Here is a 26,306-nt window from a genome sequence, read left to right as displayed (position 1 = left end):
AAAATAAGAATAGGCACCGAGTAAGCAGAGAGGAGGAGCAGCGAAGATGACATCCTGGACCAAGAAGGAAGCCTGAGCAAAGGCGCACAGGTGGAATGCTTGTGCATTAAGATATGAAGGAGTTGTCCCTGAAGACGGTATAAAATTCATATCTGATACACGATGTGATGAACAAACCTCTACTGAACACCTACTACTGTAACTGCCTCTTGTATCACTTAGAGTTCTTTGACGGCCAATGCTAAAAATCAGTTTAAAAGGTGGAATGAAGACATCTCCAGGGATACAGGATCGATAACCAGTCTCCCCAAGGAGAATGGGCCAGCTCCAAGCCATTTCCCTCTTTGGGTTACTCTACTTATGAGTCGATTCTCAGGAGAGAGAGTAAGATCTAGACCCAAGCAAGTCCTCTGAACTTGGGCACTAAGGAATCCGTCTCTCATCAGGTGGCATTCTCGGCTCATCTAAATTCAGTCCTACTGAATTCTGTCTTCTATTCTTTGGGCCACCCTTGAATCCTTCTTCTCCTTTCATTTGTTAGCCAGAGTTGGCTTACCACCAAGGAAACACAATTCAATTTTGTCTCTTTTTTATTTGTAGTCAGACTCTTGGACATTTCCCCATCATACACTCCATAACACAAGTTCTTATAATTTATTTTTGTCTGAATCTTTATGGCAGATACGAAATTAGGAGGGTTTGGAGTTTTTTGTGGGGTTTTTTTTTTTTTTTTGTCTTTTTAGGGCAGCACCCCCAGCATATGAAAGTTCCCAGGCTAGGGGTCCAAGTGGGGCTGCAGCTGCCAGCCACAGCCTCAGCCACAGTCACAGCAATGCCAGGTCCAAGCTACATCTGTGACCTACACCACAGCTCACAGCAACGCTGGGTCCTTAACCCACTGAGTGAAGCCAGGGATTGAACCTGCATCCTCCTGGATACTAGTCAGGTTCATTACCACGGAGTCAGAGATAGGAACTGCAGGAAGTTTTTTTTTTTTTTTTTTTAATGTTTTTCCCTCTACATTTGGAAGGGTACAGGGGTTAAGGATGGAAAGTATGGCAGGGTGAGAGCATGAGATAAACACATAGAAAGAAAAAGAGGAGAGAAGAAAGGATGAGGAAAGAACGTGAGACAATTCTGGCGTTGAGTGACATTTGTTAAATACGCTGTGTAGTCTCACTCTTAAGGATTTCAGGACAGGCAGAAGCAATGGTTTGAGATCTGGTAAGATGCTGAAAAATGGGTATTGCAGGAGGTAGGGATCGGGTTGGAATTGTGGTTGAATGGCCAAGGCTTCTTTGGAGAGGAGAATGAGTATTTGCAAAGTCTAGATAAGGCAGAAAGTCCCTCAGGATTCACACCATCTGTATTCTGAGGGAATGATGTTTGAGCCTATAATAGTTACAAGAAATACCAAGGAGGCTTTTGCTTTTTTAAAAAATTAAGATGAATAAATATTGCTTAGATAGGTTATATTTGGGGGGCCGGAATTGGGAAATATAAAGGCGGTAAAGCAGAACATAAAACTTGAGGGGGTGGAGGAGTTCCTGTCGTGGCCCAGTGGTTAACAAATCTGACTAGGAACCATGAGGTTGCAGGTTCGATCCCTGGCCTTGCTCAGTGGGTTAAGGATCTGGCGTTGCCGTGAGCTGTGGTGTAGGTCCAGACGTGGCTCGGATCCCGCGTTGCTGTGGCTCTGGTGTAGGCTGGCAGCTACAGCTCCGATGAGACCCCTAGCCTGGGAGCCTCCATATGCTGCAGGAGCAGCCCAAGAAAAGGCAAAAAGACAAAAAAAAAAAAAAAAAAAAAAGTTGAGAGGGTGGATATTGGAAGACAGGACTGTTGTTTCACTTCTATATTTGCAGCCCCTGGAACAGCACTTGACACAAAGAGATCAAATGCCTATGAGTAAACAGGTAAATGGATAAATGAATAAATGAAGTAGCAAAACTCAGAATTTGTAGGCTCTTTTAAAGAATTCCTGAGATGCTACAAATTTTCAAGGGTAGGAATGACCACCGAGGGAACAGCTCAGCTTCACTAGGTTATATTTGTTAGCTAGGTACGCTGTGCTCTGCACCTGCACTTGGCACAGTCCCCACCCTTATACAACTCACAATTCTGTCTGCGCACTGGGAAAAATAAGTACATTAGGGGCAAGAACCTGAGAAGGAGGCACAACTAAAGTATGAGAAAAGCAGTTGAAGGAGAACTCTTGTCGAGTGGGAGGAAGGTTAAAATAGCCAGCACTGGGGAAGTGATCTTTGAAATACATCTTGAGGCACTGGTAGAATTTCCAAAGACAGAGGCATTTCAGGAAGGAGAAATGCATAAACAAGAGCAAGGAGCTGGAAAACGGAGGATACGCCCAGGAGGGCAGGTTGCGATCCTATGAGGAAGATTTTGAATGCTAGGCTAAGGGATCTGTGTTTATCTGTACTACTGGAAATCGCCTATGGTGTCTGAAGAAGAAGGTTACATGGTTAAAAGCTATGTTTTTAAAGAAAATGAATTTGTTAAGAGTTTTGTAGGCTCTTGCCACTCAAAGACTGGTCAAGGCCTGTGGCAGAAGCTTCACCTGGGAGCCTATTAAAAATGCAGAATCTTGGCACTCTTCTCAGACCTACCAAATCTAAACCTGCAGAGTAGGAAGAACCTCTAAGTGATCTGGTTGCCTATTAAACTTTGAGAAACACTGCTGCTGAATACAGTGGAAAAGGAAGGTCTGACCTGAGACCAGTCAGAGAACTAGACCAAAGAGAGATGAACAAAAGTGAGAGCAGGAGACACGCCAAGGGTAATGAGGTTTGGCCAAAAAGACAGAAGCCATGAATGGTGCAGAGCTTTTAGTCTGGATGGTAATGGCATATGTCTGACTCACTCATTTTCCTAATAGATGAATCCTCTTACGTTATTCAGCAAAGTCATTGTTTCTTTTTAATACACTTTTCTTCTATTTGTTCCTTCTATTCATTAGCAAGCACTGCTTCTTTCTAGTTGTTTCATAGGCTATAAAACAAATGAGAAATGTTTCTGAACCCAGACACAAGTTGCACCTACTGCTGTGCCACATGCTGGAATAAAAAATTAAAAAAAAAAAATCACGTGAAGAGATTAGAAGGGAGACAGAAGAAAAGTGAAAATATCTCCTTTTGTATTCCAGGGGTTTCTTCCCTTCTGTGTTGAATACGAATCAAACAGGTGTGCGTTCAAAGCATGCAAGTGTGTCTTCATCAGCTTTTCATCAGCAGCTTCAAGAAAATTCAGATCTCTCAGAAAGAGGGAAAAATAAACAGCTGAGCAGTGTGACTCATTTACACTTCAAATATACTTTGAATTGGTTATTCCTCAATTAATCAAATAGCTGGTGTATCCCTAAAGTAGTATAAAGTGACACGCTGTGTGAAATCAATTTTTCTTTCCAAAATCATTAAATCCAGTAGCCTGGGACTACATCCCTGCTAATTCTGGTACCAATCCTTTCATCCTCCATTAACTTTGGCACGCCTAACAGGCTGTCAAGAATAATTTCCCAGGACGTAAATAATTCAGAAATTAAAAATTAATAAATAATAACAGAGAACTACTGGGAAATAGGCTGGGTCAATTAGTGCGCTCTGCATTCCGTTTCTTCGCAGCAGGGGGGCAGCCACACTCGTTACTTGAATCTTTCCTTCGATTCTGAGGTCTGATTTACGGCTCTTCATTACTGGATCCAGTCAGACACAATTACCTCCATCACTATCTCAGTTCCTAACTTCAAAGAAACGAACGTTTTCTTGTCTGCTTTTTTTCTCCTTGCAGCAGGCTCAGCTTGACATCCCTGGAATTTCTTCCACGCAGACTAATTAATAAGTCTTCGACTTATCATATTCACTTCTCTTCTTTGATGTGCTACCTTAGTCAATCATCCCATTTAATTAGAATTTCAATGATAACTTTACTTATCTTGTGGCGAGATGTAAATTAAAATAATGGGATTTTAATTCTCTTTCGTATGGGGTTACGACATTTTGGAAGAAAAAAGTTTCAACACAAACATGATATTATATACTTTCTATGAGGGGGTAGAGGAGCATCCTGCAAAATTATTCTCTTCTTGCTACAAAACGGTATTGCTGTTGAGCAAGCAATAATGGAAATGCACTGGATTTTTCTATAGCATCCTTCACGGAAAAAAAAAAATTATCTTTATTTGCATAAATAACTGGAACAAGGTAGAGGTCACAGTGCCAGCAAAGGCAGTGGCCATGCTTTGAAGAAAAAAGCATATACAGAAAGTCAAGGCTTTGTTTGATATACCAACTTTTTTTTTTTTTTTTTTGGCTTTTTTTTTTTGGCTTTTTTAGGGCCGTACCCGTGGTATATGGACGTTCCCAGGCTAGGGGCCTTATCAGAGCTGCAGCTGCCAGCCTACACCACAACCACAGCAATGCCAGATCCAAGCCACATCTGCTACCTACACACATAACTCATGGCAATGCTGGATTCTTAACCCACTGAGCAAGGCCAGGGATGGAACCTAAGTCCTCATGGATACTAGTCGGGTTCATTACCCCACTAAGCCACTACAGGAACTCCATGATACACCAACTCTTTTAACTCTTTCTGCCCTTGCCTGTCAACATGCTAATTTCCATTTTGGAAAATTCTATCCGGGCTTCTTGGTAACTAGTTCTCCCTCAATATAACACAAAAAAATGAAAAGGTTCTCCCAAGAACACACCAAATATTAGCAAAGCACAGGATGTGACACCAGTGTGCAAAACTGGCTAATAAAGGGTACAGAAAGCAGTGTTTCGTTTCCAGAAAACAACACTAAGGCCGATATTTATGAAGCTTCCACTGTGTGCCAGCCTCAGTCACATGTTTATGTCCATTAATTCTCCCAGCATACCTATAATATAGGATTATTATTTCCATACTAAAGACAAAGAGACAATCTCGCATATTAACTTGGCCTTTCCAAGGTCACCAAGGTAGCATATGAGGATGAAGAAATACCTAAGGTGTTAGAAGAATACCATTTAAACCTTTGAGCATAGCACTGAAAGCCTTCCATGAATCTGACTTCAAACTGTCTGCCAAACTCATGTTCTTTCTATTCTGTTACATAAACCCATCCAAAATACATCTCTAGGCATTAACCCAGTGCCAGATTTTAGCATAATATACCTTAATATTATACCTTATTAATACACTGTGGAAAGTTGCCTTAATGTTCATAGACATTGGCTGAAATTCACTGTAGTTACAAATAGTGATCTCAGTCATCATAAATACATTGTTCTAAAACAGCAAGTTCAAACAGAAAATCATAGATAAGCAAGGTTCAGAATAAGAAAACAAGCTTTTCTCACATCTTCCTGTACTATTTTTCCCCAGGAATAAAATGCTTAGCTTTTTTGTTTCTGGCTTAAAAAAAGAAAAAAGTTACTAACAATAGGAACATCAGTGAGAATTATTCTCTCCTTGATCTCTCAATCTTTCCCCTCCTCTATGCTCAATAGCAATTCCCAGTAAGACAACAGACAGAGGTTACAGTGACCAATAGAAGCTTATTTCTTTAGTTAGACACAAAACCACGGCATTAATGCCATTTGGAAGCTAAACTTTCGGGGATTTAACACAGTTGTTCTTTAACAATAGAACTTGGTTCATTTGCTACTTAAGACATGATTATTTAAATTAAAGTTAATTGGTTTCCTTACTCTCCTGTAGGGCTTTAGGCTCAGAACATTTCTATTAGAAAAATCTAATTTGTCTCAAATTTCTAGTTCTCAATTTTAGAGTGGTTAAAAGGCTCTGCTATTTTAACTCTTTGTAGTAAAAACTATCCCTCAGTGGTAGCTCAAAATGGCAAGACAATTAAAGATGCAGGTGACATAATCAGCAGGAGACCCAACAGAAGTTCAGGAGTTAACAGTGTTTAGGATGAGGGGTGTCTCTGTCAGGGCCTCTCAGATGTTGAGACGAGACCTCGGGGCAGGCACTCGAACCCCTTTCCTTGAGGTTCCCAAGCATCAGTTCTGAAATGAAGACATGCCAAAGCAGGGTACCAAAACCATGACATATTTGCAGTGTTTACATTGGACTAATTAATGTTTTTAATACACAAAGTACATAACATAACTGTGACAGAACTGAGCGAGTCACAATTACAGGACTAATAAAATGCACTAATTCATGGAGTATTTCAGGCTGTGACGCCCAGCCACGGGACAACGTTTACAAGTTCTACCACCACCGTCTTTCCATCTCTTTCCCATATCTCAATGACTGTAAATATAACCTCATCTAGAAATAACCTTCCATTCTTAACTTCAAGCTCTCAGGAACAGGAGACTCAAGTTCAAATGCTCCCTCTCACCAGTCCTTGATAGGCTCCTATCTCGTAGTCACTCAAAAGTTATTCTGAGTGCTAATGACATGCCAGGCACCACTCTGGGCATTAAAAATATATACAAAAAGATTATTTTTAAAAGGATGAAACTCCCCACCTCATGGAGCATGCTTCTAATGGAAACAGACAACATATAATAGACACAATAAATAAATACGTAATATGTAGAAAATGAAATGTGCAGGGAAAAAACAGAACAGGGTTTGGGGATGTATAAGCGTCAATGAAGGACAGAAAGGTACAACTGAAATAGGACAGTTAGGATAGGCCTCACTGAAAAGTGACCCTGAGTAAACAACCAAAGGAAGTAAATAGGAGTAAGCCATGCAGATACCTGGGCAAAGGGCGTTGCAGGCAGAGGCATGGCCAGCGAAACAGGAACACCGGGGTGCCTTAGTGCAAGTTAGAAAAGGTGCTGCTTCCCCTCGACTCCGTATTATTGGCGACATGAATTGATCTGTGGAGAAATTTTAAATTATCATGTTAACAGATACTGAGAAGGAGTTCCCGTCGTGGCTCAGTGGTTAACGAATCTGACTAGGAACCATGACAATGCAGGTTCGATCCCTTGCCTTGCTCAGTGGTTCAGGATCCAGCGTTGCTGGGAGCTGTGGTGTAGGTTACAGACATGACTCAGATCTGGCATTGCTGTGGCTCTGGTGTGGGCCAGTGGCTACAGCTCCGATTAGACCCCTAGCCTGGGAACCTCCATGTGCCGCAGGTGCGGCCCTAAAAGGACAAAAAGACAAAAAAAAAAAAAAAAAGAAAGAAACAGTAATCAGTGGCTATCTCCTGAACACGACTTAGCAGAGAAACACTGGATGCTATCCTGCTAAAGTCAAGAACATTTTTTAAGCCCATTATCTACATTACTATTTAATATTGTGTTTGAAGTATCAGCCAATAAAATTGGATAAGAGCATAAAAATTATAAAGGAAGAGGTAATACTCCTGGATAATATACCCAGACACTCCTACAAAATTAATAAAAAGTTAAATATCAATAATAACAAAATTAAGTAAGGTAGTAGAATATAAGCTAATAAATAAAAATTTGTAGTCTTCAATAAAAAGAAGACAGTTAAATGGAGCGATGGAAAAGAGAATGCCATTTATATTAGCAACAAAAAAAAGTAAAATACCTAGAAATAAACACAATAAAAATGTACAAAACCTATAGGAATAAAGCTTTAAAAATAAAAATAAAAATAAAGGAGTTCCCTGGTGGCTGAGCAATTAAGGATCTTGCATTGTTGCTGCTCTGACTCCAGTCACTGCTGTGAGGCAGGTTAGCTCCCTGGCCTGGGGACTTCCACATGCCACAGGCACAGCCAAAAAAAAAAAAAAGAATAAAGAGAAAGACATTTTCTTGGATAGGCTCAACATCATAAGGAGATTGATTCTCCAAAAGTTGACACATAAATTTAACATAATAAAAATGTCTACAAGTTTTTGTCTGGCGTGGCTGTGGCTGTGGTGTAGGCTGGCAGCTGCAGCTCTGATTAGGCCCCTAGCCTGGAAACTTCCATATGCCACAGGTGTGGCCATAAAAAGAAAATAATAATAATAATATTCCTTAAATCACTGACACTCTTTCCATCCAAAACTAAGGCTATACATTCACTGCCTTTGAATCTGTGAGGGCTTGTAACAGCTTTGACCAATCGAATATGGTGGAAACGATGCTATGTAACTTCCAAGGTTAGACCATAAATGGCCATGCAGCTTCTACTGGTTCTCTTACACTGCTTGCTTTCTAGATGTTCCCTCTCAGCTGCCATGTTTGAGAAGTCCAAGTCTCATGGAGAAGCCATGCATAGATGCTCTGATTGACAGTCTCAAGCTGAGCCTAGCCTTCAAGGTATCCCAACACAGGAATTAACTTAAAAAGTGTTCAGATGATTCCAGCCTCCAGCTGTTGACATCATCCCCAGCTGAAGCACCCCCAGTCATCCCGTAGCAGGGACAAGCCATTCCCACTATGCCATGCAGACATTCTTGACCCATGGAATCCACAAGCATAATAAAATGGTTGTTAGGCTATGCCACTATGGTTATATAGCAACTGACAGCCAGAAGAGAGGCCTAGAGATACAGTGATAAGAAGACAGGGTGTAACCGGAAATATTTAGTAAGCAAATGAACAAAGAACTAAAAGGGAGACAGATTAACAAAAACAAATGACATCCTTTGAAATGTTTAATAAGATTGCCACATCTATGGCAAGAGTGACAAGAAAAAAGGCAAATATAAAGAAGTCAAGTCACATCATAGAACTGGGTAAGTCTAATACAGGAAAACTGTGATAGTGAGACCATTGTTCTCAATTACCTGGGTGGAGGTGGGCACAGAAAGAAAGACAAGGTCACCAAGTACATTACAATGGGCGACGGGCTCCCAGCTTCCATTACATTCACCTGCCCAGCAAAGTCTCTCCAGCAAGAGGGAGAATATATTCCAAGTAAATGCATTCATTTGTTCATTCGTTCAAAAACCACACTTGCGGAAATCCTGTGAAATCAGATTGTTATGATCATTATACAACTACAGATGTGATAAATTCATTTGAGTAATTAAAAAAATAAGAAAAGGAAGTAAATTGTAAAAATAAATAAATAAATAAAACCACACTTGCTTCTCTATCCCAGCCTCCATCTCAATACCTGGTACAGCGACAAAGGGAGTCTCGAGAACTAAAAGTGACAGATTGGGAAGGAAAGAAGTAACTACAGAGTCAGGTGAGAAGGAATTATGTGAGAGTCGGCCAGGGGAGGGCTATAACCAGAGCCTTCCATCCGGTGTGGTGACAAAGGTGGCACTGATGTGAGGCGCGACGGAATGAACAGGCCCCACTTAGAAGGGGACCTGAGTGGCCACTGGGCGGCTCTATGCAAATCCTCTCTTCTGGGCCAAGGATATTGACTGGGTCACAGGACACTGTTCTCAGTTTCAGGAAGCTGCCACACCTGTAATTAGGGAGCAGCCAGACCAAAGACTGGCTGATGTGGGAACGCAAAGGCCCAGTTTCCTTGCCAGTTTGGGACAGCTGTGAGGAGCCATCCCCAATACAGAGCTCTCTGCTGGAATAGCTGAAGCCTCGGTTTCAACTACAGTGTGGGTCCTCTGATCCTACCTTGCTCACTTCCCAGCAGGTGTATTTTTTAAGAGCACTCCTGAATACACCAGCATATAACTCTCTCTCAATATGTTTCCAGGGAGCCTAATCTAAGATTAAAAATGTAAAGACCCTTTTTAGCATTCTTCCTTAGAGCCCAGGGAAAGTGTTCTTTACTTTTTTGGAGGTCACGAACCCCTTTAACAATATAATGAAACCCGAGGATATTTTCCCCTGTCCTCTGAAAAATGCAGATAGACACTTAATGTAAACATTTACATGCTATTTTAGAGGTTTTTCTTTTTTCTTCCTCCTCATCTTTAAGGCCCAGATCAGACGTTACCACACAAGTGAAGCCTCTAGAAACCCTTTGTACATAATCATAAGATTAGCCACCATTTATTGAACACTCACTCTACAAGACACTGCGCTAAGTGCTTGAACTTCATGATGCCTTTGATCACGACCCAACTCTGCATGGTAGTTACGAATACGTTCCTCTTTAGAGATTTAAGGACTCGCCCAATGTAACGCAACTGATAACTAGCAAATATTGGGTTAAAATCCTAATTCGTAAAGCTTGTGCTTTGGATGAATGACAACGAAAAATAAGAAACGGTTAAAGACAGTAATTCCTGAAAAGTTATCTAATGATATGTGTCAAAATAGAGATTTAAACCCAGGTCTAACTCAAAAGCTGGCGCTCTTTTGGTTAAACGTGTTGCAGCGCACTTGAGAACGGAAAAATAGTTGATTTTGTCCCACCTCTGCGCTTCGCAGCTCCCTCAATATTTTGCTTCTACAGCGATTGCTGAGAGATCTTTGTGTGGCGCTGTTGGGGATGGCTGGGGCGCATCCCGCTCCAAGGAGGCGCTTGCCGTACAACCCAACAGCGCTATGAATCCCCGCCCACTGTATGGAGCTGCGTAGCTTCCGTACAACATGGCGACGTCGTTCTCTCCATCACGCCTCTTCCTCTGATGTAACTTCCTGTCATGCGCAGTCGTATTTGACCTTTGCGCTCGCGAGACCTTCCCTTTCCTCTTCCGGGGACGGTATCCACAGGTATGGTTGCTCTTCTCTTTTTCTTATCGCTACTGCCTTTGCAATCGGCCGCCATCCAGGGACTTACAGGAGTCAGGATCTCCCAGGCACAGTTTTCTGAGTTGGCGTGGGAGTAAAGGCTTAGGTGGGAGGCTGGTGATGAACAATTTCTCGGCTTTTAGCTTCAGACACCTCTCGATCCCCATCTCCCCTCCAGAGCAGTAGGTGACCCGAGCTCACCACCCGTGGCTTTGCCGCCTGCGCAGTCGCAGTCCAGCGAATACTGCGAAGGGGAGCTCGGAGACGAACGAGTTGTTGTTTGGCTGGTGGACTCTGAAATCGCTGCACGTTCTCATAATTACGCTCTCGTGTTAACCCCGATCGGGTAGCTGTTCTCCAGGCTTTGGCGAGGGGCGGGGGTTGTCCTGCGGGACGACCAGCATCTTCTGATCCTTTCAAAATCGAGGTTTTTTTTCCCAAAGCCAGTGTTTTAATAGGGAGTTTTCTGTCTTGATTTTGTAGAAGCAAACGGCTAATTGGGTCACTATTGCATTAGCTTTCCATGTCGGTTTTGGTGTCTGACAGTTCCCAGTGTAATGTTAGTAAGGAGCTTGTAACAACAGATGCAGGCTGTTTTTTTTTTAAGTAACATGCTGTGAAGAAAGGTGACAAGATTTGACATAAACTAGGTTGATTAAAGTCTTGCTTATGTTTTGGGTAGTTCACTGGAAAATGAGTCGCTCATGTGTACCTATGTAACCGATTTGCTAAACATCATCATTCAGTATTATTTCTAGTTGATAAAGAAAAACAAAACAGATGTCATAATTCAGAGACACTTGGGCCAATACCAGAATTAGTATTAAATGGCACTTAACTTGACCCAGATGTCTCTTTGGGGCAAAACACTGAACCCTGAGTAGCTATTGCGGTGGGCAGAACTCCTGTTGTCATTTAATCCTAGTGACATTTGTGTCTGTTAGCCCGTGGACTTTGTGGTCCCCGAAAATGGAATGCTTTTCCTTTAATTCCAGGATTTTTAAGATTTGCACTTTTCTGGACACTGTTCCAAACAGAATCAGACTCTTGGAGGGGAAGGCCTAATAATCAGAATATCAGCCCCTGCCACATTTAATTAATTTATATAAGTATGGCTATCCCTCAGTATCTTGGAGGATTGTTCCAAGGCCCCTGAGTAGGTCAAAATCTTTTAATGCTCAGGTCTTTTATCTAAAGTCTTCCCATACACTTTATTTTGTGTTTTTTGTTCTCTCTTTAAATCATTTCTAGATTACATATTACACGTAATACAATGTAAGTGGCTATGTAAATAGTCGTGAGCACATGACAAATTCAAGTTTTGCTTTTTGGAAGTTCTGAAATTTTTTTCCCTGAATGTTTTTGATCCATGGTTGGTTTAATTTGCAGATAGAGAACCTGCAGGTAGGGAGAGCCAATTGTAATTGTAAAGTATGAAATCCTGCTTGTAAGATAAGTTAATGTAAGAGCATATGTGAATAGTGTGTAAACTCTGTGGTTCTGCTTTGTCTAAGATTTGAATTTTTTCTACAGTGCAATTTTATTCTCGATTTAGGTATTCACAATGGTCCAGCGATTGACGTACCGTCGTAGGCTATCCTACAACACAGCCTCTAACAAAACCAGGCTGTAAGTATTACAAAATTATATACATATTGTCATTTGTTCTGCAGAATGCTGAGCTAGTGCCTGTTCTCTCGCTTCCTAGGTCCCGAACCCCTGGTAATAGAATCGTTTACCTTTATACCAAGAAGGTTGGGAAAGCACCAAAATCTGCATGTGGCGTGTGCCCAGGCCGACTTCGAGGAGTAAGTGAACCTTTTGCTGTGAATAACATGACAGGATGGGCTTTCGAGCATTAATTCCTTGGTAAAGGTGAGAGGTCACCGCTAGGAGGACTGAGAATTACTAAGCATCCATGATCGAAATCTTTTAAAGACTACAAATACAATGAAATGTTTTTCAGATGTATATGCCATTTCCCTTTTAACCTAGTCTAGTGATTACACTTAACACTCAGCAAAAATCTGGGATGCTTTGTGTTATAACATCACAAAATAATCTGAACATTTTCTTTATGCAGGTCCGTGCTGTGAGACCTAAAGTTCTCATGAGATTGTCTAAAACGAAAAAACATGTCAGCCGGGCCTATGGTGGTTCCATGTGTGCTAAATGTGTCCGTGACAGGTAAATAATAATTATGAAGACTGGTTAAAAAAAATAATAATAGGAGTTCCCGTCATGGCTCAGTGGTTAACAAATCCGACTAAGAACAATGAGGTGTGTTTGGATCCCTGGCCTTGCTCAGTGGGTTGGGGATCCGGCGTTGCCATGAGCTGTGGTGTAGGTCGAAGACGCGGCTCGGACCCCGCTGTGGCTCTGGCTCCGATTTGACCCCTAGCCTGAGAACCTCCGTATGCTGCTGAAGCGGCCCAAGAAATGGCAAAAAAAAAGACAAAATAATAATAAGTTGCATATTCTTGAATCCTTCCTTGAGTAGAGATAACTTGTGCTATACAGACTACTAAATGATAGCAGTTCCAGTTCAGCTATTGTGTCGGAACATCTTTATGTGAGATGTAGAAATTAAAAGTGGGGTGGGGGCTAGGTAAGAAACTCGTAGTGGTTTGGTCAGGTTGTTGGAGTGAAAGGGTCCTAGTTACTTTCTTTTTTTTGCTTTATAGGGCCACACCGGTGGCATATGGAAGTCCCCAGGCTAGGAGTTGAATCAGAGCTACAGCTGACAGCCACAGCCACAGGCGATCTGAACTATGTCTGCAACCTACACGACAGCTCACAGCACTCTGCTGGATTGCTGACCCACTGAGCAAGGCCAGGGATCAAACCCACATCCTCACGGATACTAGTTGGATCCATTTCCCCTGCACCATGACAGGAACTCCTGGGTACTATGTTCTTTAATGTAGGGACAAAGTATATATAGTTCTAGTGTGGCAGGAGCAGAGAGTTGTGGGAGATGATAGGAAGTGTAGAAACATCACAGATCATGAAGGACCTTATAGGACAGAGTTTTAGCTTGATCCTTTAAAATGTGGGAGTTGATAGTTTTTAAGCGGGCCAGGGAAGCCTTTGTTGTGCCAGAAACTAAAAGTGCAGCAGAATGAGTAGTGAAGTCATTCTTTCAACAAAGAAAGAGCTCTTGGAATTGTTTTTACTTGGTGAAGACGTTCCAGGGCTAGGGGTTGAATTGGAGCTGTAACTGCTGCCTTACGCAACAGCCACAGCAATGCCAGATCCAAGCCACATCTATGACCTATACCGCAGCTCAGTGCTGGATCCTTAACCCACTGAGCAAGGCCAGGGATCAAACCCAAAACCTCATGGTTCCTAGTCGGATTCATTTCCACTGCACCGTAACGGGAACTCCTTATTTTTTGATCATGAGTTTCAAACTAGAGGAGTTTGGCTTTTTACAGTCTTTGGTTCCCAGACTGCTAAACATAATCATGTGGGCATATGTTGAAAATAGAATTCTTAGGCCCTATTTTCTGACAATTCGAGTGTAGAGCTATAGGGGAGCTTATAAAACATGTGAGCTATGACACTGAGGGAGTCTGTGGCAGTCTTGGCTGAGTAAGAGTGATGTCAGCTTTTTTTCTATAATGTGATTACATCTAGGACAATTGGAGGAGTTAGAAATTCCAGGGTTTGGGGGTAGATTATTAGATGACCAGGGGTACCATGAAATGCGGTTAAGTGAAAACTATCATTAAGTGGCAGAGAGCAATCTCCTGGGGTGGTGATTTCATAGTTCATCGAGGCTCAAAAGGAGGGCAGGTACTGCTGGTGTAGAATTGAAGTAGTCTGCTTTAAGTGCCAGGGTAGGAAGGAGGTCTTATACTGAAAGGGTCTGTCCTTAGAATTTCTGCCCTGAGTGTTAACACTCCACTTGTGCAGATTTCATTTACTTTTCTAGGTATCTTCCCTAATTGCTTTACTTGGGTTCTTTTATAGTACTTTTCCTTCCTGTGTTAAATTTTTTTAACTATTCATTTAATGTTTTCTTTTCTAGGATCAAGCGTGCTTTTCTTATCGAGGAGCAGAAAATTGTTGTGAAAGTGTTGAAAGCACAAGCACAGAGTCAGAAAGCTAAATAAAAAAATGAAGCTTTTTTGAGTAATAAAAAAATCAAAAGCCTTTTTCTGTTATCTGTTATGATTTGTTAATAGTGTACAGATTTGGTTTCTGTAGTAACTAGGAACCACCACTATTTTTAGTTAATAACTTTTTATTTTTTTTTCATTATAACTGGTTTACAGTGTTCTGTCAATTTTCTACTATACAGCAGGGTGACCCAGTCACACATATACATATACATTCTTTTTTCTCACATTACCGTGCTCCATCCTAAGTGACTGGATATAGTTCCCAGTACAGCATGATTCCTATTTCTAAAAGTAATTAGAGATCATTGGTTAGCTGGGATTTTTTGATGATAGCGCTAGATGACAGAACTATGTTATATTGTTCCTGATAACTCAATAATGCAAAGATAAAGGAGTTCCTGTCGTGGCTCAGTGGAAATAAATCTGACAGGCATCCGTGAGGACGCAGGTTCAATCCCTGGCCTCACTCAGTGGGTTAAGGACCCAGTGTTGCCATGAACTGGTATAGCTAGATTCAGCCCCTAGCCTGGGAACCTTGTGCTGCAGGTGCGGCCTTGAAAAGGTTTTTTTAAAATGCAAAAATAACGTTGATATTTTACTAATAGCTCATTCTTAAAATGCTTAGGCTATAGGGAACATTCCTTCCAAGGATTCTTCATAAGCTCTTCTGAATGGTCTTCCAAGACCATTTCTTCAGGCCAGGGAGAGTAGAAAGCAGAGGCCCAGGCTATTTTCACAAACCAGGAATCTAGAAGGTGAAAGAGTATCTGAATACTGTAAAATCTGGCCCTTTTCCTCAGTTTCAGCATTTACTGTCATGACGACTTAAATGTAGGCAGAAGAGTATTTCCTCTTGTTAATGTTTTTGCAGAAAAGGAAAGGCATCACAACTAAGTGGCTGGGTGGTACTTGAGCCCAGGGTTGTTAAAATATTAATGATATTAAGTGCATCTCCATAGCACTTAAGGTCTTCATTTAGTCCTCCCAACAGTCCTGTGATATTTTTATTTCTATTTTATAAGCGCAGGAATTGAGGTGCACAGGTTGTGTATATTACCTAGAAACGTTTGTGGGGCTTTAATTTGCAAGTGGTGTATTTAGTGATTTGAGGTTGACTGGGCATCAGGTTTTTCCAAACACCTGCCAATCCCAAGGCTTGTTAAACACCAGGATGATATCTTAGGTGGCATTTAATCACAATGTTTAATGGAGGTAGGTGTTCCCATCGTGCCTCAGTGGTTAACGAATCTGACTAGGAACCATGAGGTTGTGGGTTCCATCCCTGCCCTTACTCAGTGGGTTAAGGATCTGGCATTGCTGTGAGCTGTGGTGGAGGTTGCAGACTCGGCTTGGATCCCACGTTGCTGTGGCTGTGGTGTAGGCCGGCAGCAACAGCTCCAATTAGACCCCTAGCCTGGGAACCTCCATGTGCCGAGGTTGTGGCCCTGGAAAAGACAAAGTTTTAATGGAGATACAATTGAAAAACGTTGGAGGAATTCCCTATTGGTCTAGTAGTTAAGGATTCAGTGTTGTCACTGATGTGGCTCAAGTTTGGAAGCAGCCAAAAGTGATTGATTCTGAGGCAGAGTGAACGTCTCTGTGTGACTCGGGCAGATATGTACTGCATGGACATGTTTTGTGATGCAGTCCTGTGTTTAGTATAAGGACCTAAAAGCTGGTACTTTTTAAATAGCACTCAAAAACAGCCTTAAAATTTAAATTCAGTCTTTTGTTTGGTTCGTAGGCTAAATCTAGTTTCTGAAGGTCTTACATTGAATTTGTAGTAACAGCTGGAGTAGAAAGCCTCCATTTGGCCGCCCAGTGTGAATTGAGCTCTTCCCTCTCGCTACTGCATCTACACAGTTCCATGGAACAACTTGACTAAACACAGATGAACTGCTTAGGACTATCAAGTTTCTGCAAAATAAGTGGGTTAACTTAGAAATTTGAGAAAGCCAAAGCATTGAAGTGACATAACTTTTTTTTTTTTTTTTCAGCTTTTTAAGGCCACACCTGTGGCATATGGAAGTTCCCAGGCTAGGGGTCTAATCGGAGCCTCAGCTGCCAGCCTACACCACAGGCACAACAACATGGAATCTGAGCCCGTCTGCTACCTACAGACACAGCTCACCGCAATGCTGGATCCCCAACCCACTGAGCAAGGCCAGGGATCAAACCCACATCACGGATAGTAGTTGGATTTGTTTCCACTGCGCTACAAAGGGAACTCCTAAAGTTACATACTTTAAAATGACTTCTGGGGTTCCCGTCGTGGCTCAGCGGTTAACAAACCCGACTAGCATTCATGAGGATGAAGTTTCGATCCCTGGCCTTGTTCACTGAGTTAAGGATCTGGCATTGCCGTGAGCTGTGGTGTAGGTTGCAGACGAGGCTCGTATCCCGCATTGCCCACAGTTGCAGTTCTGACTGGACCCCTAGCCTGGGGAACCTCCATATGTTGAGGGTGCAGCCTTAAAAAGACAAAAAAATAAAAATAAAAATAAAAGGAGTTCTTAATATGTTAGATGGTTTAACCTCTTCTAAATTTTGAGTGATTTCATTTTAAATATTTTTATAGACAATCAGGAAAGTATGGAAAAATAGAATAAAAGCACCTTCACTATACAGATAATCACTTTTAACAGTTTGATTGATGTCGTTCCCATTTTGTTGTCTAGGCATAAAATAGACATTTTAAATAAAAATTGTAAGCATACTATATGTGAGAACAAATATTCAATGCTTTTCCCCAGCTGAACCCCTGTGAGTGTATTTCTTTTGAAACATTGTTTTAGTGGCTGCATATGTCATCACATCTATGTGCTGTAATTTAACTATTCCCTTTCTTTTGAACATTTGGACTATTTACAATTTTTCTCTAACACTGTGAGCTTTCTTATATAGCCGATTATTTCATTCATGCCGATTGTTTAAAGTTGGCCCTAAAGTACAGTATTTTCATAGCCAACATTAATTACTGGGGTTACAATGATATTTCCTAAGTGTCTTAGCTCAGGCTGCTGTAAAAATTACGCTGCACTGGGTGACTTAACGGACACATTTCTCAGTTCTGGGGACAGGTGCTGGTGGATTGTTCTCGGTGAAGGTGGTCTTCTGGCTTGGAGACAGCTGCCTTCTTATATCTTCATGTGATGAACAATAGAGGGAGAAGAAAGCTCTCTCCTGTCTCACAAAGGTCACTAATGCCATCGTGAGGGCTCCGTCCTCCTTAATTATCTCCCAAAGGCCCCCACCTCCTCTTATCATCACACTGGGACTGGGGTGTCAACCTACAGACTTGAGGGGAACACAAACATGCAGTCGGTAAGACAGGATGTGAAAGGTGCCTGATCAGTGACCATGTCTTCACCTGCGTTAGTTTAGCCACTAAATTTTTGTTTTTTGTCTTTTTAGAGCTGCACCCACAGCATAAGGAAGTTCCCAGGCTAGGGGTCCATAGAGCTCCCGCTACCAGCCTACACCACAGTCACAGCAACGCCTGATCCTTAACCCACTGAGCAAGGCCAGGGGTCGAAGCCGCATCCTCCTGGATACTAGTCTGGTTTGTAACCCACTGAGCCACAATGGGAACTCTAGCCACTAAGTTTTGACCCCAGACCACACTTCATGTTCCCTTTGCTGAGGATTCTCCTTTTCACCTTACCCTCCCACTCTGTCATCTGGTCAGTTTCCCTCCTCCCACCCCACCACTGGCAGGAGAGCAGCGTTTATCTTATGAGGTGTAGACAGAAGAGAACAAAGATTGGTATGGACATAGTACCAAGTATCTGAGGGACCGAAATGGATTCTGCCCTCCTCTGGGTTTTGAATTTGTTAAATTAAAAAAAAAAAAAAAAAAAAAAAGGAAAACAAAGCTTTTATTAAATCCAGTTCTGTGTGTGTGACTTAAAGTATTCTTGACAGGTTTCTAAAAAGACATGTGAATATAGTCAGTGGTTTCTCTTTAAAGTCTAGTATTTCTCCTTCCATTGAATTGCTTATAAATTCTATTAGAAGGATTGGGGGGTAAAAGGAGTTCTTTTACTCTTAAAAGCAGAAAATCTCCATATGTTTAAATAAGTAAATCAAGTTTATTTTCAGCAGTGCAATACCATACCTACAATTTTTACCCTAATAATTTGAAGCTTGGGTTTCCAGAATTCTGATCGTCAGGGCTATGTCTGGCTTTACCTATAAGCCATATTATCACACCAACTAAAATTATGTGAAATTCCCGTGGAGTAAGATTCTGAAGATTATTTTTCTCTGGGTTAGATTACTTATTGCTGGTAAGAGACCTATCGTTATTAGGTATTATCAAAAGAACCAGTGGTATATGGAGCCAGCTCATCCTGACCATGAGGGTTAATTGTGCGCATCTCTGTCCAGCTCTGTGATCAGTAATGTCGGGTTGGTACCTTGAAACTGGCATGGTGGGAGTGGGAAATCAGCAAATGCTACAAAATCCTCCCCCCTCTAGGAACCTTGATGTTAAATATTACCAGCAAGCCACTAGATATTATTCAAATTACATTCTATCATCACAACTTAAGGATGGTGCCGTTGATACCAGGAGCTCTCTATATATCCGGTACATGTTTGGCAGTGATTTGCACTTAAAATTTTTTTGTAATAAATTCTTTTGTCTTCGTTTTTTTCTTTTCAGGGCCATACCCACAGCATTTGGAAATTCCCAGGATAGGGGTTGAGTCAGAGCTGTAGCTGCCAGCCTACACCACTGCCACAGCAATGCCAGATCCGAGCCACGTCTGCGACCTACACCACAACTCATAGCAACACCAAGTCCTTAACCCACTAAGCAAGTCAGGGATCAAACTCGAGTCCTTATGGATACTAGCTGAGTTTGTTACCTCTGAGCCGCAATGGGAACTCCTGTAATAAATTCTTATTAATACATTGACTCTGTGAATATTCTGGAATTTGATTTCATAAGACACAAAACAAAGCTTTTATTGAATCCAGTTCTGTGAATGTGATGGAAAGCAGAATTTAAAATCTTTCAAAGGTAAAAGTTCCTTCTCTTTGAACAAAGAAAACTAGATATAAGTAACACTGATTCTAAACCAGGAGTAGAAATGTTAAGACTTCATGAGTTCTCTTTCTAAAGGATAAGGTCCACTCTAATTCTGGATCAAAAGATAACTTCTGGGAGTTCCTGTTGTGGCTCAGCAGAAATGAATCTGACTAGCATCCATGAGGACCCGGGTTCAATCCCTAGCCTTGCTCAGTGGGTTAAGGATCTGGTGTTGCCATGAGCTGTGGCGTAGTTCACAGACATGGCTCAGATCCAGCGTTGCTGTGGCTGTGGCGTAGGCCAGTGGCTGCAGCTCTGATTCAACCCCTAGCCTGGAAACCTCCATATGCTGAGAGTGTGGCCCTAAAAAGAAAAAAAAAAAAAAAAAAAAAATACAAAGAATAATAATTTAAGATAATAATATCATATAATAATAATATTCTGGTTTCCAAAGTATTAGCTAGCTGATCATTTTGAGTAAGTCTTAAATGTTTCCAGTTAATTTGAAGGATTATAAAAATATTTTTTGCCAGGCATTTATATTACTTTCTCACTTGCGATAGATTTCATTCATTCATTCAACAAATATTTATTAGAAACTACCGTATTCCAGGAACTGCGCTCCTGGGTAAATATTAATATGATAGTCAACAAAGCAGACCCTTCCTCTGCTCTCATGGTAGATTGAAAGGACCCTGTGAAATGAGGGTACAAATATGTTTTTGATTGCACACGTTGAGATGAGAATCATAAGGGCAAAGGACACTGTGCTGTGAAACTGTGGAAGAAAGGAACGCCTTGGGGAGTGAAAGCAGGCTTTTCGGAGGAAATCGTGTTTGAGCTCAGAGCAAGGTGTTGGCTGGGTGATAAGGAGGGAGGACATTCCAGAAGAACCAGCATGTACAAATACCCTGAGTGAAGAAACTGCTTGTATAAAGAAAGTAACAGCAATACATTACAACCCAATTTACTGTCAATATTTAGAGCCCAGTAAATCTCATGTCTTTGAGTAAATTGTTAATCACTGAGAAGCACATAGCTTTTAGGCCACCTATGTGGCCCCAGAGACTAAAGATCTGTGCCACCTTTTCCTTCTTATGGGAGACCAGTGAAAGAAAATCTTTCAAAACTGTTTATTTTAGTTAGGAGCAAAGACACTCCTCTGCATTAGAGGATATTTAAATTACGCAATCCCCTCGATACTTTAAGCATCAACTTACTATTAAGGGGGAAAAGGATCAAAATTATTGACTCAAAATTCCCCTGGTGTTCATTCCGCTTCTATATTCCTTGGCCTGTGAAAATAGCCCAAGGGCTATGCCCTCTTATCTCTCTCCATCTCAATTCCTCTCTCTTTGGGGTTGGAAATACGCTTACAGCTTGACATGCCTACAGAATAAAAGGTCTTAAAGAAAATTTAAAAAAAAATGGAGTTCCCGTCGTGGCTCAGTGGTTAACGAATGAGGTTGCAGGTTCGATCCATGGCCTTGCTCAGTGAGTTAAGGATCTGGCATTGCCATGAGCTGTGGTGTAGGTTGCAGATGCATCTTGGATGCCGCATTGCTGTGGCTCTGGCGTAGGCCTGCGGCTACAGCTCCAATTAGACCCCTAGCCTTGGAACCTCCATGTGCCGAGGGTGTGGCCCTAGAAAAGACAAAAGGAAAAAAAAGAAAATTCAAATGTGTGTTGAATCTTACTGTAAGCTGTATAAAGACTTTGTAAGCCTTGTGGTCTCTGCCACTACTCAACTCTACTGATAGAGCATGGATGTAGCCAGAGACAACACCTAAACAAATGGTCGTGGCTGTATCCCAGTAGAGCTTTATTTACAAAACTGATGTGGGGTCACATTTGACTGCAGGTTGTAGATTGTGGAGCCTCCCTGCTCTAGATGACTCCCCCCCCCCCATTCTACATTAGATCTGAGTTCAGCAGACCAACTACATAAGCAACCTCAGGTGAGACCAACAGAAAACTGCCTTGTTGAGTCTAATCAACCCAAATGATGGTGAGAAAAAATAAACTGTTTGTTTTATCTCACTATATTTTTGAGGTGATTGGTTACATAGCAATATGCCACTAAAACACTGGTGTAGTGCAAAATATATATGTATATTTTGCTTGTATATTCCTTAAAGAATTTTGAAAAACTTTGTAGACTCTTGTACATTTTTAGATCATCATCTGAAACTTTTTATTATAAATTGAAATCATTAAAAAAGGATATAATGACCAGCTAGTAAGATATAAATTTTTTTAAACAGTTCTATCCCTTTTTAGATATATCAAATAGAAGCTACATGGCAACCCTCTCCCCTTTTTTTTATAAGCTCTTTTAACGGTTTGAGGTTTTATGGTTTTCCTTTTTTGTGACTCATATTACATTTCCCCCACGGAATTTTAAACTACGTTTTTATGTTGGAAGTCTTCTCCTGATTGGCAATTCCCACAATTCTAAGAAACACAAAGCCGGACAGAGAGGCCTGGAGTCTTGCCACCCATTGGTCCTCTGGATAAAATAAGGCGTCATTGCTTTTTCAACCCGTTCTCTTTGCTTTACTCTCAAGGCCCCCCGCCCCTCTCAGGAATGATTCATTCTTTGACAATCTGGGGAGATAAAAGAGGAGAGGATGTTAATGAAAATAGTCATCACCCCCCCCATTCTACATCAGATCTGAGTTCAGATCATCCCAGTGGGGGCCCGGATACCCCGCTCCAGCGTCTACCGTTTCCCTTACGTGCAAGACATAAGAGAAAGACATGGAGCCCCAACACTCATATTTCATTTCTTCAAAGCCAATCATTATTTATAATTTATTTGCTATCTATAAGGTGCTGTTCTAGGCACTGGGATAAACAAAACAAACAAACAAACATCCCTGCCGGAGTTCCCGTCGTGGCGCAGTGGTTAACGAATCCGACTAGGAACCATGAGGTTTTGGGTTCGATCCCTGGCCTTGCTCAGTGGCTTAAGGATCCTGCGTTGCTGTGGCTCTGGCGTAGGCCGGTGGCTACAGCTCCGATTCGACCCCTAGCCTGGGAACCTCCATATGCTGCGGGAAGTGGCCCTAGAAAAGGGAAAAAAAAAAAAAAAAGACAAACATCCCTGCCTTAGTGGAAATACATTCCAGTGATGGGAGAGAATGAATGAATGAATAAGGGACCAAGTCAATATGTGACATATATAGTATGACTGATAGATGATACAGAGAGAAACAAAGCAGGGAAAGAGGCTAAAAGGCAAGGAGAAGCAGTGAGTGGCAATTTAAATAGTGGTGTGAGGGAAGGCCTCCCTGAGAAGGGGATATTTAAGCAAAGGCTGTGACGAAGGACCACCAAGCTATCTGGGAAAGAGCATCCCAAGTAGAGAAGAGTCTGGAGGCAGGACCCGAGGGAGAGAGCAGGAGTGATGAGGTCAGAGAGTTCACCAGGTGCCAGGTTGAACTTGTCCCAATAGCTCACTCTTCAGACCAATACGGCCCTCAGACCTGGGCAAGAGGGGCCCTGCCCTGGGCCCATGGCTATAGGGGGCTATGCGCTGGCTTCCCTTTGCCAGTATCCCACCCCACAAGCAAGGGGTTCATGGCACTGAGAGGCATGTTGACTCCAAGCATATGCTCCCCTTTTATTTATTTTTTTAATGTATTATTATTATTATTATAATTGGCTGCCCCATGGCATATGGAGTTCCTGGACCAGGGATCAGATCTGAGCCCCCGTTGTGACCTATACCACAACCGCTGCAACACCAGATGCTTTAACCCACTGTGCCAGGCGGGGATCGAACCTACATCCTGGCGTTGCAGAGACAACGTGCCAATCTCTTTGCACCACAGCAGGAACTCCCCTTTTAGGCCCCTGAGGCTATACATGGCCCTAGAAACCTTGAGCAGGCAAGGCATCCCAAGCCCCCTGGCAGAGCCTGAGCGTTCTTCTCCCCGACCCATCTCTCAAGGAGGACTGGACCCTGACGTGTTGGCAGGAGCTGTGGAAGGAGCTCGGGTGTGTGGGCAGAGTTGTCACACACACATGCACATGAGGACCCAAGGAAGGAAGCAGAGCCAGAAGTCTGGAAAAAAGAGTGGCTGGGCAGGGAACAGGCTCTTCCTGCATTGCCATGTTTGGACAGAGCCCTAGAATTCTAAGGTTGAGCCTCACCGTCAAGACCTTTGGAAGGTAAGTTGTCAAAGTGGGAGGCAAGGATTCATCTTGTTAGATTGATTTGTACTTTTTTTCATGTTTAGACATGATTTTTAAAAATTTTTATTATTATTATTATTTTTGCTTTTTAGGGCTGCACCCACGAGGCATGTGGAGGTTCCCAAGCTAGGGGTCGAATCAGGGCTACAGCTGCCAGCCTACGCCAGAGCCACAGCAACGCCAGATCCGAGCCGTGTCTGTACCCTACACCACAGCTCGCGCCAAGGCCGGATCCTTAACCCACTGAGTGAGGCCAGGGATGGAACCGGCATCCTCATGGATCCTAGTAGGGTTCCTTAACCCCTGAGCCATGAAGGGAACTCCTAGACATGATATTTGACATGATATCTGACAACTATTTGTACTTCTGTGATGAGTCTTACAAAACCTTTTGGGCAAGTGTGGCTCTTGGGTGGATGGGAAGCCATTGGAGGTGCTTTGTTTGAAGCAGGCTGTGCTGACCCCTTTATTTAAATTGTCCACTTACTGACCTCCAGTTTGATATGCCGGGAGTTCCCTTATGGCACAACAGGTTAAGGATCTGGTGTTGTCACTGCTGTGGTTCAGATTGCTGCTGTGGAGGGGGTTCGATGATCCCTGGCTGGGGAAATTCTATGTGCCGCAGGCGTGGCCCCAAAAAACAAAAACAAAAGACAAAAACAAATTTGATATGCCTCCCATCAACACACCATGGAATATCAGCCGAGCTGGAGGTTCTTTTCTTTTGTAAAATGGGAGAAAAATGATTGTATGATACCACCAGTGCCTTTCAGGAGCTCACAGTCTAGCTGTCTAGTTCAACCACTTATGACTCTTGATGGATTATCTTGAATCAGTGGTTCAAGCTGCAATGGCACTTATGAGACATTCTGGAAATTTGTTGGGCATTGATGCTTAGATACTGTAAACAGCAGTCCTGCTCAGCAAATCATCCTGAGTCCTACATGACCTTCCAATGCCCAACCCGATTTTTATGTAGGTAGGAAACCTATTGGCTATTATCTCAGCGTTGGTAAACCCCATTTAAATATAAACAAAAGAGTATTTTTGCATGGTTTTAATAAATACTAAAATTTCTAGGAATGTGCTATGTAAAGTGAAGATTATATTTTTCTTCTGAACAGTATCTGAAGAAATTTTGGAAAAAGGAAATAGGAAACCACAAAACTTTGAACTTCGGCAAAGTAATCTAAGATTCCCAATTGTTAGAAAAAACTATAAATGTATGGGTGAATGTGTCGATTAATATTTTTCCTTAAATCTTTGGTGATGGATATTGTTTTCACAAAATCTGACTAGCAATAAATTAATTTGTGGCTTAATATATAATTCTATCATTTTCTGAAAGAATGTCATGATTTGTAAGTGCTTTGACTTCTGAACAAGTAAGTCACTACTGGGGGCAGTCAGGAAACACCAAAGTGTTTTAAGCACATAGGTGTTTAGAGAGTTCCCTTTGGTGGCATGGAGAATTGACATTGTTTCATGGAACAAACATTAAGTCTGCACTGGGTATATGCCAGGCTCTATGCTGGTACTTGTCCTGGGAAGAATTTCTGGAGTCTCCCATCTCTCTTCCTCGCCTGCTCTTTCCACAGATGTAGGCATGTGGCTTGGTGTAGTGGACAAAGCGTAGGCTCTACTACATTATGTGGCCTTGAACCGTTGCTTAAATTCTGAGTCTCTGTTTTATGAAGCCCTGACATAGGTATAAAAATACCTACCTTGAAGTTCCCACTGTGGTGCAACAGGATGGATCAGCGGCATCTTGGGAGCAAAGGGACACAGGCTCAACTCCTGACCTAGCACAGCGGGTTAAGGATCCAGCGTTGGCTCAGCTGCGGCTTAGGTTGCAATTGTAGCTCGGTTCCGATCCCTGGCCCAGGAACTCCACAGGCAGCAGGGTGGCCAAAAAAAATCCAAAGCTATCTTCCAAGATTTATGAAGATGAAGGGTGCCTGGCACTAGCAGGTTCTTAACAAATGTTAGTTCTGGGTCTCTTTCTATCTCTCTTCGAAAACTAATCTCAGAATACATCTACCATCAGCCATCATGTGAACATCAGTCAGTGTGTTTCTTCTAGAACCAATACCATTTTACCTTTGTAATATCTCTCTCCCTCCCTCCCTCCCTTCCTTTCTCTCTCCTTCCTTCTTTCTTTCTCTCTCCCTTCCTTCCTTCCTTCCTTCCTTCCTTCCTTCCTTCCTTTTTCTTTCTCTTTCTTCTTTTTTGGCCGCTCCATGGCATATGGAATTTCCAGACCAAGGATCATGGATCAGATCTGAGTCACAGGTTCAACCTAAGCCATAGGTGTGGCAACACTGGATCCTTAACCCACTGTGC

At 42.1% G+C, this 26,306-nt stretch overlaps 1 protein-coding gene and 2 long non-coding RNA genes across 9 annotated transcripts in view; 2 read left to right on the top strand and 1 right to left on the bottom strand.

The window, feature by feature from the left end:
* The window catches only part of LOC102161553 (uncharacterized), a 40,575-nt gene extending 30,152 nt beyond the window's left edge, over nt 1-10,423 (bottom strand). For all 5 annotated transcript variants that reach the window (XR_014813243.1, XR_014813244.1, XR_014813241.1 and 2 more), the window contains exons 1-3: nt 10,284-10,423; nt 8,735-8,914; nt 6,738-6,860 (exon numbers count right to left, since the gene is read on the bottom strand). This is a non-coding gene — a long non-coding RNA (uncharacterized LOC102161553). The remainder of the gene's footprint in view (nt 1-6,737; nt 6,861-8,734; nt 8,915-10,283) is intronic.
* Nucleotides 10,424-10,549: 126 nt separating this feature from the next.
* Nucleotides 10,550-14,760, top strand: RPL34 (ribosomal protein L34). Of its 3 annotated transcripts, none has more exons than XM_005666942.4 (5): nt 10,550-10,583; nt 12,135-12,230; nt 12,310-12,409; nt 12,685-12,788; nt 14,635-14,759. In XM_005666942.4, the coding sequence occupies exons 2-5, from the start codon at nt 12,166-12,168 to the stop codon at nt 14,717-14,719; spliced, it is 354 nt and encodes a 117-aa protein (XP_005666999.1). In that variant the 5' UTR covers nt 10,550-10,583; nt 12,135-12,165; the 3' UTR covers nt 14,720-14,759. The 3 variants fall into 3 exon arrangements, with proteins under 3 accessions (XP_005666999.1, NP_001431630.1, XP_013834418.1); NM_001444701.1 differs by having other exon boundaries at nt 10,560-10,583; nt 12,157-12,230; nt 14,635-14,760; XM_013978964.3 differs by having other exon boundaries at nt 10,560-10,707; nt 12,157-12,230.
* Nucleotides 14,761-22,807: 8,047 nt separating this feature from the next.
* On the top strand, nt 22,808-25,282 carry LOC146401010 (uncharacterized). Its single transcript, XR_014813230.1, has 2 exons — nt 22,808-23,939; nt 25,044-25,282. It is a non-coding gene; the product is annotated as an uncharacterized LOC146401010 (long non-coding RNA).
* Nucleotides 25,283-26,306: the final 1,024 nt, after the last annotated feature.

This window comes from Sus scrofa, chromosome 8 (genome assembly GCF_054392235.1).
Source record: "Sus scrofa isolate SSC_HxYL_T2T_F1_AM1 chromosome 8, Sscrofa_HxYL_maternal_Yorkshire_Landrace_v2.0, whole genome shotgun sequence".
Taxonomy (NCBI): domain Eukaryota; kingdom Metazoa; phylum Chordata; class Mammalia; order Artiodactyla; family Suidae; genus Sus; species Sus scrofa.
Note: the sequence above shows the minus strand (reverse complement) of the source record. Positions and strands in the feature narration are given on the sequence as shown.

Bases quoted from the DNA above. Each gene is read 5' to 3' on its own strand.
- RPL34 (NM_001444701.1), top strand. From the start codon at position 12,166: ATGGTCCAGCGATTGACGTACCGTCGTAGGCTATCCTACAACACAGCC. The intron at 12,231-12,309 runs GTAAGTATTACA...CTCGCTTCCTAG, and splicing joins GCCTCTAACAAAACCAGGCT to GTCCCGAACCCCTGGTAATA. The intron at 12,789-14,634 runs GTAAATAATAAT...TTTCTTTTCTAG, and splicing joins GCTAAATGTGTCCGTGACAG to GATCAAGCGTGCTTTTCTTA.